Below are 20863 nucleotides of genomic sequence, written 5' to 3'. Positions count from 1 at the left end.
GAGAGTCCAAGAATTCTTTAGCTTTTTCCAATGATCCAAAGTTATAAACAGATTCTTCGTGGCTAAGTGCAGCGTTGCCAGGTAACGCATGCAGTATTAAATATTTAGGTCTCTCAGACGCTTCTTCGAATGCCCTCCTCTTGCAGACATGGCTGGAGAGAAGATCCTGAAATAACATTATGCATCATGGCCTGGAGATTCTTCTCCAGAAATCTGGAGGCTTCCAGGAGCATTTGTTTTTCTCTATGACATTGGAGTCGGAATAGAACCAGATGGGGGTGCTGGTCCGACCTGGGCCTGCGTACAGCAACCCAGTGGGCCCACTCCACCTGCACCCGGCCTGGTCCCGACTCCAACTTTAATATTTGTGGGAGCTATCGCTCCAGAAAGTCCACAAACTGGCCTTCCTCTTCCCGTTTGGGAAGGCCCAGCAACCGAATATTTTTCCAATAGTCAAGGTCGTCGATGCGCTCCTCCAGGATTCTGATTCGCTGCTCGAGAGCCCGGACCCGACCCATGGATGAGTCAGCAGCAATCTCCGAGGCTGCGGTCCATTGCTCCCCCCACCCCCCAGCGCTGTTCGAGTTTTTCGAATTCTCAAAACTCCCACCTGGACTTGGACTCCTCAATTAAAGGCATTGATCTTCTCTTGAAGCTTGTTGATCCCAGAGATCAGACTCGCCTCTGCAGGTAAGTCCCCCGGGGTGGCCGCGGATGTCTCTGCTGCTGTGGGGGAGGGGTCCCTGCCTGTTGCGAACTGCGGGAATTTTTGTCCTTTGTCATTTTAAAAACAACACCAAACTGTCCAAGTTTGATGTAAAATGACTAATTATGCTGGGCAAAAGCTATCTTACATGATTTAAAGGGTGTGGTGAAGGCTGGTGCCCCACTTTGCCAGAGTCTTAAGCAGAGCATGACAGACTCAGACTTGCTGGGTCTCCGCCATCTTGAATCTCCCCCAGACTACCCATCTTTAATAACAGTTCTCTTTCCTTAAAGCCTGGCATAGCATCCCTACAGTGCAGGTAGAGGCCAGTTGGCTCATTGAGTCTGCACTGACCCTTCTAAAGAGAATCCCGCCGAGACCCATGCACCTACTGAAACCCTGTTATCCTGCAATTACTCTGGCTTACCCTACACACCATGGTGTAATTTGGCATGGCTAATCCACATCTTTGGACTGAAAGAGGAGAGTGGAGCACCTGGTGGAAACCCATGCAGACATGGGGAGAATGTGCAAACTCCACACAATCGCCCAAGCCTAGAATCAAACCTGGGTCTCTGTCTGTGGGGCAGCAGTGCTAACCATTGTGCCCCCATGCTACTATGAGAAAGTGAGGACTGCAGCTGCTGGAGATCAGAGTCCAAAAACTGTGGCACTGAAAAAGCACAGGCAGCATCCAAAGATCAGGAGAGTCAACATTTTGAGCATAAGCTCTTCATCAGGAATATTGGGGTCGAGGGGGGATGATCTAAGAGGTCTAGAGATAAATGAGAGGGGCATGGAGCTGGGGGGGGGGGGGGGGGGAAGGTAGCTTGGAATGCGATAGGTAGATGAAGGTGTGGGGGTGATGGTGATAAGCCGGAGCAAATAGGTAGGAAGGAAGATGGTAGGACAGTTCAAGAGGGCAGTGCCAAGTTGGAGGATTGAATCTGGGATAAAGTGGAGGGAGGGGAGATGAAGAAACCGGTGAAATCGACATTGATCGGTTGGAGGATCCCAAGGCGGAAGAGTGGTGTTGGTCCTCTAGTTGTTGGGTAGCTAGGATTTGGCAGTGGAGGGGGCCTTGGACTTGCATGTCCTTGACGGAGTGGTGGGAGGGGAGGGGAGGGCGTGGGGCAGTTGAAGTATTTGGCCACAGGGCGGTGGGGTTGTTGTGTGCATGTGTCCCAGAGATGTCTCTGAAACGTTCTGCAAGTTGGTGTCCTGTCTCCCCAATGTAGAGGAGACCACATCAACAGCAACAGACCCAGTAGATGAGGTGTTTGTATGTGCAGGAAAATCTCTGCCGGATGTGGAAAGATCCTGTGGGGCCTTGGATGGAGGTGAGGGGGGAGATGTGGGCATAGGTTTTGCACCTTTTGCGGTGGCAAGGGAAGATGCCTGGAGTAGAGAGTGGGTTGGTGGAGTTCCTGGACCTAACAAGGAGTCGCAGAGGGAATTGTCTCTGCGGAGTGCTGAAAGGGTTGGAGGGGGGGGCAATATATCTCTGGTGGTGGGGTCTGACTGTTGGTGGCAGACATGGCAGAGGATGATGCATTGTATCTGGAGATTGGTGGGGTGGAAGGTGAAGTCCGGGGGGTTTCCATCCTTGTTGCAGTTGGAGGGATGCGGTTCAAGGGTGGAGGTGCAGGAAGTGGATGAGATGTGCTGGAGGGAATTGTTGACCATGTGGGAGTGGAAATTGTGGTCCTTGAGTTAGGGGGCCATCTGGGATGTTCTGGAGTGGAATTGATCCTCCTGGGAGCAGATGCAGTGGAGGTGGAGGAATTGGGAATAAGGGATAGCGTTTTTACAGGAGGAGGGGTGGGAGGAGGTGTAGTCCAGATAGCTGTGGGAGTTGGTGGGTTTGAAGTAGATGTCCGTGTTGAGTTAGTCACCAGAAAAGGAGATAGAGAGCTCCAGAAAGGGGAGGGAGGTGTCCGAGATGGTCCGGATGAAATTGGGGTCAGGGTTGAATGTGTTCAGGAAGTTGATGAACTGTTTGACATTCTTGTAGGAGCACAATGTGACGCCGACTGATCGGTGCAGTGGAGAAAAAGGTGGGAATAGTGGTAGTGGAACTGTCCTACTGCATTCCTAACCCCCGTTCCCCCCCCACCCCCGGCCCCGGAAATAAAAATCCTGACGAACAGCTTATGCTCGAAACATCAACTCTCCTACTCCTTGGGCGCTGCCTGACCAGCTTCACAATTTTTGACACCATGCGACTAAGTCCAGTCTGGCTTCTTGTCCCTAATACTGCATTGCTGTATTATGATGAAGTTGACATTCCTCTTGCTCAATACCAACCTCTTCCTGCTTGGAAGACTGCTGCTGTTCTCCCAGCTCGTCAATGTCTATCACATCCCTTTTTCTCCTTCTCCACTGTGCAGGGCCCAGCATGTAAGAGTTGATGGAGCACTGTGTCTGGCTGGGCATATTTTTAAGGTGAGAGGAGAAAGATTTAAAAAAGACATGAGGCAATTCTTTTACAGAGTTCGTGTTTGGAATGAACTTCCAGAGGAGCTGTGGATGCAGGTATAGTTACAACATTTAAAAGACTTTAGATAAGTACATGAATAAGAAATGTTTGGAGGGATATGGGCCGAGTGCAGGTAGATTGGACAAGTTTAGTTTGGGATTGTAGTGGGCATGGACTGGCTGGAATGAAGGGTCTGTTTCTGTGCTGTATGACTCTATAGATTTTATTGCAAGGACCTCCCAGACTGCTCATACAATAAGAACTTCGGCTTGAGGCTAATTGTCTGCTCCACCATGGTCCTGGTGGAATGAGCAACATTATATCTATACTTGGTCTCAATCTGGGATTTGCGTAGTGAAGCCAGCAGCTGTTGAAGCGTGTAGCCCTTGTCTTTCAGCCTTGAGTTATCAAGGATATAGGAAGTATAATAGCTTCCAGTGTACCTGGCACAGCCTTGTAAGACATGGCACTGATGATCATGGATGACTTGTACTTTGACCAAGTGGAAACCCTTTTCTATCGAAGTCAGCTGCATTTTGATACAGTGCTCTGCATACCATTTGTGGTTAGTCTGTTGTGCTTTGCATCTAGGGGAGGCCAACTGTATTACAGACTAGTTCCTGGGCTGTAGCTGAGACCTTATCGTGGAGAAGTGATCTGGCCTTGTACAAATTTCATTGGTAACAGCCTTGATACATTTGTGGTTTGAAGACTGAGGGGTCCCATGCAGGTCCCCGGTGCATCATTGGAAGAGGCCTCTTAGTTAAAAACTTTGCCCACCTGATGGTCACTGAGAGAGGATGGTTACTCACTTTTTCAGATCACAAGGCCTGCTCCACCAGATGACACAGGTCTACATCATCCTGATTTGACAAGCACTGTGTCTTGCTCAGCTGGAGGAAATGGCAATGATAATGATAAACTTGGGCTTCCTGTCCCTCCCCTATCCACTGAGAGAACCTTCTATTATGACTTGATGTAGAATCTTTTTAGTAGCCCCTGGAGGTTGATGCACGTTCCAGGCTTGATGCATTTGTTCTTCCTCACTTTGAGGAGAAAGTGAGGTCTACAGATGCTGGAGATCAGAGCTGAAAATGTGTTGCTGGAAAAGTGCAGCAGGTCAGGCAGCATCCAGGGAACAGGAGAATCGACGTTTCGGGAAGAAGGGCTTATGCCCGAAACGTCGATTCTCCTGTTCCCCGGATGCTGCCTGACCTGCTGCGCTTTTCCAGCAACACATTTTCAGCTTCTTCCTCACTTTACCTTGCACGCGGGCCACAGAAACGTTTGCACCTGCTCTTGATAAATTGGTCATGCTTCTAATGAATTTAATTGGGCAATAGGTCAAAAGAAAACCTCTCTTGTAATATGAGCAGCCAGTAGTTACATCCCACACAAAGATAGTTGAATACATAGTCCTGGATAGAATGGAACACTGAGGTTTCTGACAAGGAGAGAAATGGGCTGTTTATACAAGGACCTTTGGAAAAGGTAAGCCTTATTCTGATATATGCAGTATAAGCCTTGTCACAGAAATGCAGTAATCATTGTAGAGTTACTAAAACCTTGTATCTTCCCAGCCCACCATCACACAAAATCATAGAATGTCTACAAGATCTAAAAAAAAAACTACTGTGTCAAAGCGCATGTTGAGGTGAGAGGAAAGCAACTCTGCGGCCTTGTGCAGCTTGTGAGACTTTGGATTGTCTTTGTGAATTGTGGCACGTACGTGACATTGGCCTACCCCAAGTGGTATTTCATAATATCTGAGTCCTGTGTGAGACACAGTTGATGAGAGCTAGCCCTGGATAAATGAAAGCTTTGCATAGAGTCACAGAGTCATAGAGATGTACAGTATGGAAACAGACCCTTCAGTCCAAATGGTCCATGCCGACCAGATATCCCAACCCATTCTAGTCCCACCTGCCAGCACTCACACCATATCCCACCAAATGCTTCCTATTCATGTACCCCCAGATGCCTTTTAAATGTTGCAATTGTACTAGCCTCCACCACTTCCTGTGGCAGCTCCTGACATACACATACCACCCTCTGCATGAAAAAAGGGTGCCCCTTAGGTCTCTTTTATATCCTTCCCCCTCACCTGGACTCCCCCAGCCGAGGGAAGAGACTTTGTCTATTTATCCTATCCATGCCCATCATGATTTTATAAACCTCTATAAAATTCCCCCTCAGCCTCTGATGCTCCAGGGAAAACAGTACCAGCCTGTTCAACCTCTCCCTATAGCTCAAATCCTCCAATCCTGGCAACGTCCTTCTAAGTCTTTTCTGAACTCTTTCACATTTCACAACATCCTTCCAATAGGAAGGAGACCATAATTGTATGCAATATTCCAACAGTGGCCTAACCAATGTCCTGTACAGCTGCAACATGATCTAACTCCTGTACTCAATACTCTGACCAATAAAGGAAAGCATACCAAATACCTTCACTATCCTATCTGTCTGTGATTCCACTTTCAAGGAGCTACGAGCCTGCACTCCAGGTCTCTTTGTTCAGCAACACTCCCTTGGACATTACCATTAAGTGTATAGTTCTGCTAAGATTTGCTTTCCCAAAATGCAGCACCTTGCATTTATCTAAATTAAACTCCATCTGCCACTTCTCAGCTCATTGGCCCATCTGATTAAGATCCCGTTGTAATCTGAGGTCACCCTCTTTGCTGTCCACTACACCTCCAATTTTGGTGTCAAACTTACTAACTGTACCTTTTTATGCTTGCATCTAAATCATTTATGTAAATGACAAAAAGTAGAGGGCCCAGCACCGATCTTTGTGGCACTTCACTGGTCACAGGACTCCAGTCTGAAAAACAACCCTCCACCACCACCGTCTGTCTGCTACCTTTTGAGCCAGTTCTGTATTCAAATGGCTAGTTCTCCCTTTATCCTGTGAGATCTAACCTTGCTAACTAGTCTCCCACAGGGAACCTTGTCGAATGCCTTGCTGAAGTCCACATAGATCACGTTCACCGCTCTGCCCTCATCAGTCCTCTTTGTTACTTCTTTAAAAAACTCAATCAAGTTTGTGAGACATGATTTCCCACGCACAAAGCCATGTTGACTATCCTAATCAGTCCTTGCCTTTCCAAATATATGTACATCCTGTCCCTCCAGATTCCCTCCAACAACTTGCCCACCACTGACGTCAGGCTCACAGGTCTATAGTTCCCTGGCTTGTCCTTATTAACCTTCTTAAAGAGTGACACCATGTTAGCCAACCTCCAGTCTTCCGGCACCTCACCTGTGACTATTGGTGATACAAATATCTCAGCAAGAGGCCCAGCAATAATTTCTGTAGCTTCCCACAGAGTTCTATGTACACTCGATCAGGTCCTGGGGATCTATCCACTTTTATGCATTTCAAGACATCCAGCACTTCCTCCTCTGTAATATAGACATTTTGCAAGGTATCACCACCTGTTTCGCTACTTTCTATATCTTTCATATCCTTTTCCACAGTAAACACTGATGTAAAATACTCGTTTAGTATCCGCCCCATCTCCTGTGGCTACACATAAAGGCCACCTTGCTGATCTTTGAGGGACCCTGTTCTCTCCCTAGTTACCCTTTGGTCTTTAATGTATTTGTAAAAACCCTTTGGATTCTCCTTAATTCTATTTGCCAAAGCTATCTCGTCCCCTTTTTGCCCTTCTGATTTCCCTCTTAAGTATGCTCCTACTGCCTTTATACTCTTCTAAGGATTCACTCGATCTATCTTCTCTATTTCTGACATATGATTCCTTCTTTTTCTTAACCAAACCCTCAATTTTTTTAGTCATCCAGCATTCCCTGTACCTACCAGCCTTTCCTTTCACCCTGACAGGAATATACTTTCTCTGGATTCTTATTGTCTCGTTTCTGAAGGCTTCCCATTTTCCAGCAGTCTCTTTACCTGCGAACATCTGCCCCCAATCAGCTTTCGAAAGTTCTTGTCTAATACTGTCAAAATTGGCCTTTCTCCAATTTAGGACTTCAACTTTTAGATCTGGTCTATCCTTTTCCATCACTATTTTAAATCTAGTGGAATTATGGTCGCTGGCCCCAAAATGCTCCCCCACTGACACCTCAGTCACCTGCCCTGCCCTATTTCCCAAGAGTAGGTCAAGTTTTGCACCTTCTCTAATAGGTGCATCCACATACTGAATCTGAAAATTTTCTTGTACACACTTAACAAATTCCTCTCCGTCTAAACCTTTAACACTATGGCAGTCCCAGTCTATGTTTGGAAAGTTAATATCCCCTGCCATAACCATCCCATTATTCTTACAGATAGCTGAGATCACCTTACAAGTTTGTTTCTCAATTTCCCTCTGACTATTAGGGAGTGTATAATGCAATCCCAATAAGGTGATCATCACTTTCTTATTTCTCAGTTCCACTAAACTAACTTCCCTGGATGTATTTCCAGGAATATCCTCCCTCAGCACATATGTAATGCTATCGTTTATCAAAAATGCCACTCCCCCTCCTCTCTTGCCTCCCTTTCTATCCTTCCTGCAGCATTTGTATCCTGGAACATTAAGTTGCCAGTCCTGCCCATCCCTGAGCCATGTTTCTGTAATTGCTATGATATCCCAGTCCCATGTTCCTAATCATGCCCTGAGTTCATCTGCCTTCCCTGTTAGGCCCCTTACGTTGAAATAAATGCAGTTTAATTTGTCCCTGCCTGCCCTGACTGTTTGACTCACTTCTGTTCTCAACTGTACCCGTCTCAGATCGATCTCTTTCCTCACTATCTCCCTGGGTTCCCCCCCCCCCCCCACCTTACTAGTTTAAATCCTCCCGAGCAGCTCTACCAAATCTCCCTGCCAGTATACTAGTCCCCTTCCAATTTAGTTGCAATCCATCCTTCTTGTGCAGGTCATTTCTACCCTAAAAGAGATTCCAATGATTGAAAAATGTGAATCCTTCATCCATACACCAGCTTCTCAGCCATGCATTCATCTGCTCTATCCTCCTATTCCTGCCCTCACTAGCTCGTAGCACCGGGAGTAATCCAGATATTACTACTCTCGAGGACCTCCTTTTTAAATTCCTGCTAACTCTCTGTCATCACCCTTCAGAATCTCAACCTTTTCCCTTCCTACGTCTGTAGTGTTAGGTGCATTAGTTAGGGGTGAATGTAGGGGAATCGGTCTGGGTGGGTTGCTCTTCGGAGGGTCGGTGTGGACATGGGTCGAAGGGCCTGTTTCTACACTGTAGTGAATCTAAGACAGGAGAAAAGTTTTACTAGCTGCAGGCTTCCTAACTTCTGATCTGATGTTCTGACCACAGCAGCTGTATAGTCTTGGATAAACCTGAGAATGTCATTGGTTCCAATGTGGACAATGACCTCTTGCTGGCCCCTCTCCCCCTTGAGCACATTCTGCACCCTCTCTGTGACATCCTTGATCCTGGCACCAGGGAAGCAACACACCATTCTGATTTTTCGCTGCTGGCCACAGAAACGTCTGACTGTACCTCGGACTAGAGAGTCCCCTAACACAATTGATCTCTTGGAAGCCGACATACCCCAGAGCCAGTCTCAATACCAGAAACTTGGCTGTTCGTGCTAAATTCCCCTGAGAATCCATCACCCCCTACATTTTCCAAAACAGTATACTTATTTGAAATGGCTATAGCTACAGAAGACTCCTGCACTACCTAACTACCTCTCTTACCTTTCCTGGAGTTAACCCATCTATATGACTGTATCTGAGCTTCTCCCCCACCCCCATTCCTATAACTGCCATCCATCACATACTGTTGCTGTTGTAAATTTCTCATTGCTTCTAACTCTCTCTCCAACTGATCCTTTCGATCTAATAAGATTCGCAACCAACAGCATTTATTGCAGATATAATCCACAGCAACCCTTAAACTCTCTTTAAATTCTCTCATCTGACAAGAAGCACAAATCACTCTACTAAAGGCCATTTTTGCTCCTTCACAATCTACAGACCCAGAAAATAACACCGTCTTATTCCTCTACAAAAAACTGTCTAAGGTTAAATTAATAGTTATGGCTTATATTTTACGTTTAATCAAGAGACATATCTCAAAAAACGTATAACCAAGAAAGAACCCACTCTACTCACTACTGCAGATTCCCTGTAGGCCACACTTAAAACAACAATTAATTTATCTGATTCTGTGCTGTGAGCTTCGCCCAACAGTTCCTCCAAGATCAGTTGTGAATGTCACTGTTTGCTAATTTTCCCAGACGCACTCGGATGTCCAGCGATACATGAATTCAACCAGCAAAAGCAGTGACTGTGCAGGTTCACTGGTCTGTCAGTTTCTTTCTCTCTCTGTCTCTCTCTCTCCTGCACTGACCTCACCATGTGCTTTCTTTGTCTGTTTCTTCGCTGGTGAACACGTTCAGGTCAACAATTTGCCCATTAATTTAAAAGCAATACTCAGAGAATGAGGATTATAAATTAGTTTCATCCTGTCGATATTTTCTCAAGAAGCAAAGCAAAATTTAATATTTTGAAGTAAAAAGAGGACTAGAAAGCTGACGAGTCGGAGGAAAAGTTGAATTCTGGCCTGAAGGGGAAAGGTCCATGGTGTCTTGGCATTGGGGAAGGATAGAGAGAGAATTGGGATGGAGCTGGGCGGTGAGGGAGTTCTCCTGCAACTTTGCTGCAGACTGAGCCAGTTACAAACCCTCTGAAACCTGGTGGAAGATCCAGGTCTGTAAGCTGCATTATGTGAATGATTGCATGCACTTAGCCTCGAATACAAAGTCTAGTATGAACTTGATATCTTGTCAGTTATCAATGGCATTTTTACAACAAATCCTAAATCTTTTGAAATCCAAGCCTCCTCTGTTTCAGAAACATTATTCGAGTTTGCTTTCTTTAAAGTTTACACATCAATGACACTGCATTGCACTGCCTTGTAAAACAAGGACAAATAAGTCCAAAAGTAAAAAGCACTGAAAGATTGCGAAGTTATTCCTCAGTGACAAGAATTGCTTTCGAAGAGTGTGGCGCTAGAAAAGCACAGCCGGTCAGGCAGCATCCGAGGAGCAGGAAAATTGACGTTTTGAGCTTAAGCTCTTCGTTGGGAATGAGGAGGTGGCCCAAGGGGGCTGAGAGATACATGGGAGGGGTGTGGGAGTGGGGGAGAGTTGCTGGGAATGCAACACGTAGCTGACGTTGGTGATGATGGTGCTCGATCGGAGTGGACGGTGGATTGGATAGGTGGGAAGGAAGATGGGCAGGTAGGTCAGGTCAAGAGGGTGGTGCCAAGTTGAAAGGTTGGATCTGGGATAAGGTAGGGTGAGGGAAACTGGTGAAATCCACATTGCTCCCATGTGGTTGGAGGATTCCAAGGTGGAAGATGAGGTGTTCTTCCTCCAGGTGTCAGGTGGTAAGGGTTTGATGATGGAGGCAGCTCTGGGCCTGCATGTCCTTGGTTGAGTGGGAGAGGGTGTTAAAGTGTTTGGCTATGGGGCTGTGGATTGTTTTGTGCATGTCCCGGGAGTGTAGAATTGCTGACAGTAAATTAGCTTTGCTCCCACGTTTTGTGCATGTGTTCCCCATGACAGGGTGGTAGGCATCTCTTCCATTGTACTCACATTTGAAATACTCAGGGGAGGTGTTGATATAGTGGTAATATAACTGGACAGTAAGTCAGAAAGCCAGTTTAATATTCTGCAGTGATGAGTTTGAATCCTATCATAGCAAATGGTGAGAAGTGAATTGAGTAAAAATTTTGAACTAAAATGCTTGTCTAAAATTTGAAGCAGTCAGGGGATAAAAGGCAGGGGGATAAATAAAGACATTAATTGTTGCTAGAGGAAAATGTATTAGGGAAACTAATGGGGCTGAAGACTGATAAGTGGCCTGGACCAGATGGGATACATTCTAGGATATTATAGGAAATAGTTACAGAAATAGAGGTGGCACTGTTAGTGATCATATAAGAATCCCGAGATTCTGAAAAAGTCAGAGGATTGGAAATCTGACAGGGTAACACTTATTCAAAAAGGAGGAACACAGCATTTGTCAGTGGAAAAATGTTAAAATCTATTACAAAGGATGCAATCACAGCATTCAGAAATAGGTATCTAAACAAGCGGAGTCATCATTGATGCATGAAGGGAAACCATACCTGCCAAATGTTTGATAAAGGATAGCATTACAGCTCTACTGAGGGAGGATTTTTCCGGAAGTACATCCAGGGAAGTTATTTGGGTTGAGCTGAGAAATAAGGAAGGGATGATCACCTTATTGGGATTGTATTAAAGACCCCCTCCGTAGCTTTGTGGATGGTATGCCTTGGTTCAGCTGGCTGCTGGCTGACTCTGACATTCTGCAATTGGAGTGCACAAAATGCACAGGTCAGTACCTTCATGAAAAGTACAGTATTATCTAGACAAGACTGCTTGGACAAGAGGGTCCACTGATCTGAGAGTTTCTGGCAAGTAATCAGTGCATCATGCAAAAGATTGATTGCCTCACTCTTATGTACAGGCCATCACAGAATGGGTCTTGTTGTGGCAAGCTATTTGAAAAACACACCTCCAAAAGGTACTTGCTTCCATTGGTATAGTGCGCAATGTCAGTATTTTCATAACTGGAGTACAATTGGGTGGGTTTAATGGAAGTTTCTTAATTCCATGTTTCTGTATGGAGCTAGGTGCTTATGCAGGTGCACATGAGAGTACAGACCCTTCAGGGAACAAAAAACAAGTTAGACCATCTCTATGGTTCTTATGAGGTTGTTTTGCTTCAGAAGCTAATAGCTGAGTAACTGTTTCAAAGAGTCTGTGTTGGTTTGATAAATTCATGAGGCCTTACTGATGCTGGTCTGCCTTTTAAGGGCACACCTTAATAATGCACACCGAGAGATGAACGTTCATCCTTCCATTCTAAGCTGCAGGTAACATTTTTAAGCAGCCTTGATATCCACTGACATTGATGCTAAATAAAAAGTGTGGCAGAGATTGTACTTTCAACAGACTCTCTCCAGAATGATTCCACCTCTAGTACTGGGGTAGCTTTTGATTTGATTTGAATCATTATTATCACATTTACCTAGGTACAGTGAAAAGTTTTGTTCTGCATGCACACCAGGTAGACCATACCATACTGGCTAATAGAACAGAACAAAGAATACAGTGTTACAGCTGCAGCTGTGCTGCTAGACCCACCTGCAAATCAGTTAAGACCTCAGGGACTAGAAAATAGCATTACCCTGCACACAAGAGATTGAGGTGGGAGCACAACTTGGAATTAAACCCTGACACCTGATTCCTGTGTTGTGCAGGAACACCAATGTTTAAGGTTGTTTGGCTCAGTATCACATCTGAAATTGTCTTTCCCAATGAGGAATTCTTCCAATAGAAATTACACACATAGATATAGATACAAATGTTTAGAGGAATGTCAAACCATATTCCAGTATTCTGGGATAAGCTGGAGAGTGGAATCCTGCCCATGCCAAAATGTTTGGAACTGATATTCCTGATTTTCCAAGTAGTTGCACAGCGCTATTCATCTATTTCATGTGCATACTGAGCTGGACTGTATGAGTGGTTTGGAATATCTGGAATTGCACACGAGTGTTGATTTAAAAAAAATGAATATCCAGCCATTGCCTAATCTGCCTCCTAATTTTGCATGTACTGAATACATTTCCTGTGCCCACTACCAGCCTGTGATTGCTTTAAGCTAAAAATGTGCTGTTCGGTATGATGCCCTGAAGATGTCCGTATTCATCTGGGAACAAGATGGGGGAGCAATTTCTATTTATAATATTAAGTAACAAGCTGCAATAACAGTCTGTTTGTCTCACGGAGCTTCTGCAGTCATATGATCCATAACTGTCATTCTTAAACTATCTGGAGGAATATCCAATAACAGCTTTTCACTTCTCAGCTGCAGCAAAGCCCCTGCTGTCAATTGGTGGGCATTGGAATAGGGGGTCAGATGTCTGGATGGATTGTAGGCTCATTAATGGATCTGTACATGTATGGAGCTGACTGTGACTGATTTGAAGTCAACTGCTGCAATGCCTGAAGAAACTGGTAGATTACTGTTCAGTAAATATGCTTTCTACATTGATGCTGCAGTGTTTTTGTGAGAAAGAAAGAGCTTGCTTTACTGAATAACCTGGTTTGTGTATCTGTGTCTAATTTGCATTTGTTTTATCCTATTTGTTTGATTAATACAACAAAAGCTGTTATAATGATTTGTAATTCTGGTAATTAACATTTTGGAAAAGGGCTGAACATATCTGATTCTCGTGTTATATGTTAGATGAATCATTGATTAAAATTTGCTGTGAGAATGTAACACCTGGTTCAGATGTAATGTTACAAATCACAAATTATGACCTTGAAAGATAATCTGCTTTGGTCCTCGATAAGATATGGTCAAGTTCTGTGAGACAGTTTTAACCTTTGGTAAAGGCAATACAGACTCTGTGGATGCTGGAAATCTGAAACTGTGTTGGGGAACTCTCCTGTCTGGTAGCATCTGTGAAGAATGAAACACTTAATGTTTTGCACCTCATATAATTATTCTTCAGATTTCTGAAAAACAGTCATACCAGACTCAACATTTTCTCTTTCCACATATGCTGCCATACTTGTGGAGTTTCTCCAGCATTCTACATTGGTTTTGTATTTTAAGGTTTTTTTTCCTGGCATTAGGTATCATGTGGGTGGGAGAGCTGGGAGCTCAAGAGCAAATGGCTAGAAAAATAGTGAATGGTTGATGAATGGTTAATGACTGAGTATTCATTGGATACACATTGATATCAGGAGCATCATGCCAGTGGGAAGAGTTGGTGCCAGCTACCAACCCCAGGTTCAAATTGATGTCAGTGCACTGAGCTCTTCTCCCAGTGCAAAGGTAAGTGTTGCAGCGTGTTATAACACAAGCACTTTATATAGAATATTGCTTGATGGATTTAGGTTTTTAAGGATTATTGAGAATGGATTTATTTCAAATTTGTGGACTTGTCTGGAATGGCTTCTTTGAGAGGTCTTTGAAAGTTCATTGTGAGCACTGGAAATTTTTTTAACACTGCTTTTTATAAATCACATGACTCATGATAACTGGTTTTCTGTAAACTCCTGCTTGAGCTGCTTTTGAACAGAGACTGGCTTGGAGAAGTTCTTGCTTTTTTTTCTATCTGGCTAAGTTGGAAGAAAGCTTGCTAAGCACACGCTGGAATGGAGGAAAGTCTGCTGACATGTTATCCAGCTAATGTCTCCCATTTCTGAAAGTAAAACGCTCTTGTTGAGTTAAGAGCGAAACCCATTCTTTCGTTTGAAAGAGTAATAGCATGAACATCTTTTAGTTGCATTCCTTGAGCAAGCTGGGTTTGCACGATTTCAGAAATAACTGTGTGATAAGTGATGACCACATGTAACAGATCATCAGAGCAACAGATTCTGGAACATTGTATTTTATCCTTTTGCCTTCAAGAATAACCCATAGACTATAGTTTTTGTTTCCAGAAAGCCAACCTCTACAGAGAGATTTATGTTTTCAAAATTTTCCCAAAGTGTCTCTATATTTCCACGTGTAATTTGGGGATATTTACAGGGATAAGCATTTATACTTTTATATCTGAGTCTGTTAACCAGCTTTGTGAAACCTTATTTCAATAAGATACTGAATTATTCATCCTGGTGACTGGCAGAAGTAAGTTATTCCAATGTTATGACCTGTGAGTGGTGAGAATAGAGCAATAGCACAATCCTCCAGCCTCAGTCATATCAGAATGCAGATGTTTTATTTTGTTTTTATTGAGCAAGCAATTCCTTTATTTCTTCTTAAATATATTTGTACTGGAAGTAGTTCAGAAAAGGTTTGCTAGATGATCCTAGGATAAAAGGATTTTGACGAAAGAGTAGCCAGCTGGGTTTGCATTCACTGCAGCTTACAAAAATGAGACACAATCTTAGTGAAGCATGTAAGATTCAGAAGGAGTTTGAATTGGAGAGGATTTTCCCCCTGCAGGAAATACAGAATTAGAAGTCTTAGTTCAAAAGTAAACATGATTTGGAGATGCCAGTGTTGGACTGGGGTGTACAAAGTTAAAAATCACACAACACCAGGTTATAGTCCAACAGGTTTAATTGGAAGCACTAGCTTTTGGAGGGCCACTCCTTCATCACAACCACCTGATGAAGGAGCAATGCTCCGAAAGCTAGTGCATCCAATTAAACCTGTTAGACTATAACCTGCTGTTGTGATTTTTAACTTCAAAAATAAAGGGTGCATCCATTTTGACGGAGATGAGGAATTTCTTTTCTGAGGGTCATTAATCTTTGGGATTTGGTCTCTTTGAACAGTGCAGACTGCATCATTGACTGTATTGAAGGCCAAGTTTGATTGTCAGGCAAAAAATGGAGTTGAGGCCACAATCAACTCAGTCATGAACTGATTAAATAGAGGAGCAGGCTAAAGGGTCTGATTGACCTACTTCCACTCCTGCTTTATATTTTCTTATGTTTATAAATGTACTTTTGAAAACTTTGTAAATTGCTGTTTATGTTTTATTTGTTTCAATGTGGTTTAATACTTCCCTAAAACATCAGGTTAGTCATTGTAACATAGACTGAGATGTTGAATGTTCTTTTTTTTTTAATGCAGTGCACTGATAAACACATTGTCTTGATCGCCTTTTCTTATGGTCATGCATTGACTTCACAGGAAAGAACAAGCCTACAGTATGAGAATTTTTGGCCACAGTCAATAATATTAGTCAATGTTAGTAAATAGTGCTGTGTTTTCAGTTGTAACATTCAAGATTTCAAAGTTTTTAAGGATTGAATCAATGATTATCAAGTTAATGTCTTTCTCACATAAAAATGCCATCACATATTTTTGGTTGAAAACAGACTTCTTATAGACATTTTGAATGGCCCATAACAGTAGAAAGAGTTTATTTTTTAATGATTTTTACAGCTTGTGGCAGCAGTTAGTCAACACCACTTTCTCACGCTACTTTAGGTCAGTTTTGCACCTGGTCATATTTCAAATCACTCATTCATCGTCAGTGGGCACAAAATTAATTCCAATCTGTTTGAAACAAAGTTCTAATTTATCATCCTAATTATGACAGTACTTAGAGTCTTACTTCATGGTTTTCTCTTCGCATCTAGTACAATTACTTTTGATCCTCATCTACTGCAGTCTTTTTGTGTTATACTTCTTATTGGGCCAACACCATTGTGGCACATTGAGTTGACAATGAATAGCCATTAAACTTGGTGCTAATGTAAGTGGCAGCCATTAAGGATGAATTGAGATATTAGAGCAAAAATCCTTTATTGATAATACTAATTAATCATTAAGTGTAATTCATGGGAAAACATCTAGAAATTAAAGTTAGGGCAAAATATTGAGCTCGCTTTGGAAATTAACTCTTTACAATACAAGAATACAAGTTTCAAAATAACACTACTTAGGGAACAAATCCATTTCATCACACTGCTGGGTTCCTCGAGGACACAGGCTATGCATGAATACATTTTTCCAGCCTAGATTTTGCACGTTTAGGTAGCATAGAAGTACATACTCGTTCTTCAGTAAATCATGTCTGATGCAAATGGAATATGATCCATGATGCGAGTTTGGTTTCCAGCGATCACCTGAACATGACTTTTCATCCATTAGAATCAGCAAGTGGAAACCAGGCATCAAGTATCTTTTCAGATTTCCATCTCACTGTAGTTCAATTTGCAGCTTAAATTTGTCCTAACCTGTCATTTAATAATAAGTAGCAATTATTCAGTGAGCGATTTCTTGCCTGGTAGTACTGTTTTAGATAAGATTTCGTGATGCTTAGGATGATTCAAGGCGAAATAGTTCTGAATGTTCATTCATTGTCTCACACTGGGCACTAAAACCCCCGTTTTACCCTTGACTTTTTATTACTGACATGTATTTACTGGGATAACTTTCACATTTCTTGTCTGGGCAATAGTCTGAACTCCAGTGGGACAAAAATCAGATGCCTTCTACATTGGAAGGGTTACCCATGCCTCCTGGTAACTTGTGATGTAGATGAAAATTACCTTAAATCTTATCAGTTTATTGTCTTGCTTTCTGAAATGAGTTCTCTATTTGGAGAAGAACCTGTTTTTACTGGAACTTATCTCATTGATAGGAGTTACTTGAATTCTGTCGGAGGTGTGAGGGGAAACTTGTGAATTCTGTGAAATCCTTAGGAAGACTCCGACTTTGCTGAAACTTAATAAACTGCTGCGAGTCACTTTTTGAGCTTGTGGAAGATAACCACTTAGACTCATACAATCATACAGCATGGAACAGACCCTTCAGTCCAACTAATCCATGACGACCAAGTTTCCCAAACTAAACTAGTCCCATTTACCTGCGTTTGGTCCATATCCTTCTAAATAAAATTCTTATTCACGTACCTATACAAATGTCTTTTAAATATCGTAACTGTATATGCATCTACCACTTCCTCTGGCAGTTCATTCCATGTATAAACCATCCTCTGTGAGAAAAAGTTACCCCTCCCTTTTAAATCTGTCTCCTATCACCTTAAAATTATTCCCCTAATTTTGAACCCCCCCCCCCAGGGAAAAGACCTTCGTCAATCACTTTATCTATACTCCCATGTGATTTTATAAACCTTTAAAAGGTCACCCCTCAACGTCCTACACTCCAGTGAAAAAAGTCCCAACCTATCTACCCTCTCCTTATAATTGAAAACCTCCAATTCCAGCAATATCCTGGTAAGTCCTTTCTGAGCTCCCACCAATTTAATAATATCTTTCCTATAGCAGGGCAACCAAAACTGTACACAATACTCCAAAAGTGGCCTCACCAACATCCTGTACAACCTCAACGTGACTTCCCAACTCCTAAGTACCTCTATTTGATGCTTATAAGCCCATCCACATAGTTCAGGACTGCATCAGAAGCTATCAGAATGTACAGATTGGAGTTTTTTGTTTATTCTTCGACGATGTGGATATTGCTGGCTTGACCAGCATTTATTGCCTATATTGAAATACACTGGAGAAAGTAGTGATGAGCTGCCTTCTTGAAGCCGTTGAAGACATTTGTATAGGTACACCTGATGGGAAGGGAATTCTGACACAGTAACAGTGAAGAATGGCAAAATGGCTAGAAGTCAGGATGACTTATGGCTCACAGGGGAACTTACAATTAATGGTGTTACCATGCCTTTACTGCCCTTGTGCTTCCAGATGGTAGCTGTTGTGGGTTTGGCAAGTACTGTCAAAGAAATCAGATGAGTTAGTGCAGTGCATCTTATAGATGGTACACATTGTTGCCACTGTGACTCAGTGGTGGAGGGAGTGAACGTTCAAGGTATTAAGTGCAATACCAGTTAGGGAGTTCAAGGTTCTTGGGTGTTGTTGATGCTGCACTCATCCAGGCAAGTGGAGAATATTCTATGCCAGTCTTGTCTTGTGCCTTTTAGATGGTGACTAGGTGATTGGGAGACTGGATCCGTGTTACTTGTTGCAGAAGTCCTAGCATCTGACATGCTCTTGTAGTCACAGTATTTCTATGGCTAATCTGGTTCAATCTTGAGTTAATGGTAGCCTCCAGGATATTGTTAATGGGAGATTCAGGGATAACAATGCTGTTGAATGACAAGGGGCAATGTTTTAATTCTCTCTGTTGGAGATGGTCATTAACCTGCAGAAATGCTGTCATGAATTCCATCGCTAGCTATTTTCTCATTACTCGCTATCTTTTGAGCAGTATAAGGATGAACAAATGATCTGATTCTGGTTGGAGCATTCATAGGCAACTCTGACCTGGTCAGTACAAGTATGATGAGTAAAGTCCCTTTTAAATGAGTCCGACATCTGACTTCAAACACTGCTCTGAACATGCTGCGGTACAGCTTGGTGAACATTATTGCAGCAAGATCACTATTTTGTATCTTCCTGGAAGTAGGGCTGAAATTTCAGCCCATACTTGAAAGCAGTGGCTTGGGCTTCAGCTTCTCATCATACATTTATTGTTTTAACTCACCTTCTGTTGTTTTCTCTTGCATCAGCAGTTCTCGTGCTGCTACTTGGGGAAAAAATAAAGCTACAGTATAGAGGTGACAACTCCACTCTCGAGCACCATTCCAGTTGCTCAGACATGAAGCAATATTTCAGCACCTGTGCAAACGCAATGCACTGAACTGTGCTGGCTTCCCAGCTAAAGATCGTCTCACAGGAGCAGTGATAGATGTAAATGACAATAATGAACAAAAAGAAAATTCTTACAATTATTAGTAATATTACATTAAAAATTAAAAATGATATAAGTTGATTCTAATTCAGTATTATGGTTATGTATAAATTAGAGAGACTTTAAAACATGGCCTCTGAAGCTGTCAGATTAAGTTAGAGTTCCTAAATAAATTTATTGTGACATGTGCTTCTGAGTGCGGGCTAGAGGATGTACCCATTTGCACAAATGCTGTTATTTTCAGTGCTATTGAGAGACTTTTAATAAGAAAATACAAAAAAAATTTAAATGTCAATATTATCAAAAATACTGTTGAAGAAATTTGGTTTTTGCTACAAGCAAAATCCCACACTAAGAAGTAGTAAGTCACAGACTGGGAGTGTATCATCTTACTGAAAATTAGCTTGATCAACTAACTGTTCCTTGAAGCCCTCTGTAAAGATGACTCGGTCCTTCACTGTTAACTGAGGAATTTGAATTTGGTTCCAGTCTCAACTGGAGTTGACACTAATATGCCTGGTGGAAGCTAATTTGCCAGTTTGCATTTGCCATATGGGAAAGAAAGATGTGCTAGCTAATCAAGGAAAGAGTTACCACAAATATGGCTGAAGTTTGTCAACTGGCAAAGTAAGTCAAGAAGACTGAAACATTAGGAAGATGGACTGAATGGTTCTGAAAATCTGGAGAACAGCGTCAAAATGGGTAATTAAGTTGGCAGTAGAATTACTAAAAGAATAAAAACATTCTCAAAAGATAAAATAACTTTTGCAGGTAAAATTGTTCAGATAGCAAAACGAAAATGTATGGTTGTTTTATACATTTTTGTTGACTGATGAATCTAGTGTTAAGTGCTGCTAACATAGGATCATTTGAAGGAACTGAGGGAAGAATGGTGTAATGAAGTTATGAGTTACTTGGTAAAACATAGTAGTGACTGGCTTCAAATGGAATATGTTAAGAGATTTTCTATTTTCCAGTTAACAGATGCAGATGTATGAGTGGAATCTTCATCCAATAACATGCAAAGTACAATATTTTGGTTGACATAAAATACACATTCATGTATGATTTTATTTCTATGATAAACTTGATTCTAATAACATGATAATTAGCACAAATCCATCATTTTTTTCATGCAGGTTTTTGAGTTCTTAAGAGTGCGCTGATGGTTGCCGCATACGTTCCAGCCTGACAGTAAATATCTTGTTAGAAGCACTTTGAGTTTTCTGGGGACCATTATTATGGACTTTAAGTTTGAATTTTAACAATTGATTTTTGCTGCATTTCTTCCTGAAAACAGGAGTGTATCTGCAATGTGTTCCTCTGATTTATCATGGCAAGGTTTTGATTGTATGATTTAAAGTCTGTTTTTTAAAAAATTCCTTTGGATGTAAGTAAATGTGATTTATAAGCCATTATAGAGATGTGGCTGCAGGATGACAAGGATTGGATCATGAA

General features: G+C 42.3%; 1 protein-coding gene across 1 annotated transcript in view; it reads left to right on the top strand.

The window, feature by feature from the left end:
* The first annotated feature begins 13151 nt into the window (after positions 1–13151).
* ablim2 (actin binding LIM protein family, member 2) overlaps positions 13152–20863 on the top strand; it is a 332680-nt gene continuing 324968 nt past the window's right edge. The window contains exon 1 of the mRNA XM_043698357.2: positions 13152–13242. Coding sequence (XP_043554292.2) covers positions 13173–13242 — 70 coding nt within the window. The 5' untranslated portion in view covers positions 13152–13172. The remainder of the gene's footprint in view (positions 13243–20863) is intronic.

The sequence above is a fragment of the Chiloscyllium plagiosum genome, unplaced genomic scaffold (assembly GCF_037043375.1).
Source record: "Chiloscyllium plagiosum isolate Xiang-an unplaced genomic scaffold, Cpla_swu_hap1 HiC_scaffold_1, whole genome shotgun sequence".
Taxonomy (NCBI): domain Eukaryota; kingdom Metazoa; phylum Chordata; class Chondrichthyes; order Orectolobiformes; family Hemiscylliidae; genus Chiloscyllium; species Chiloscyllium plagiosum.
This window is presented reverse-complemented; position numbering and strand designations above follow the sequence as displayed.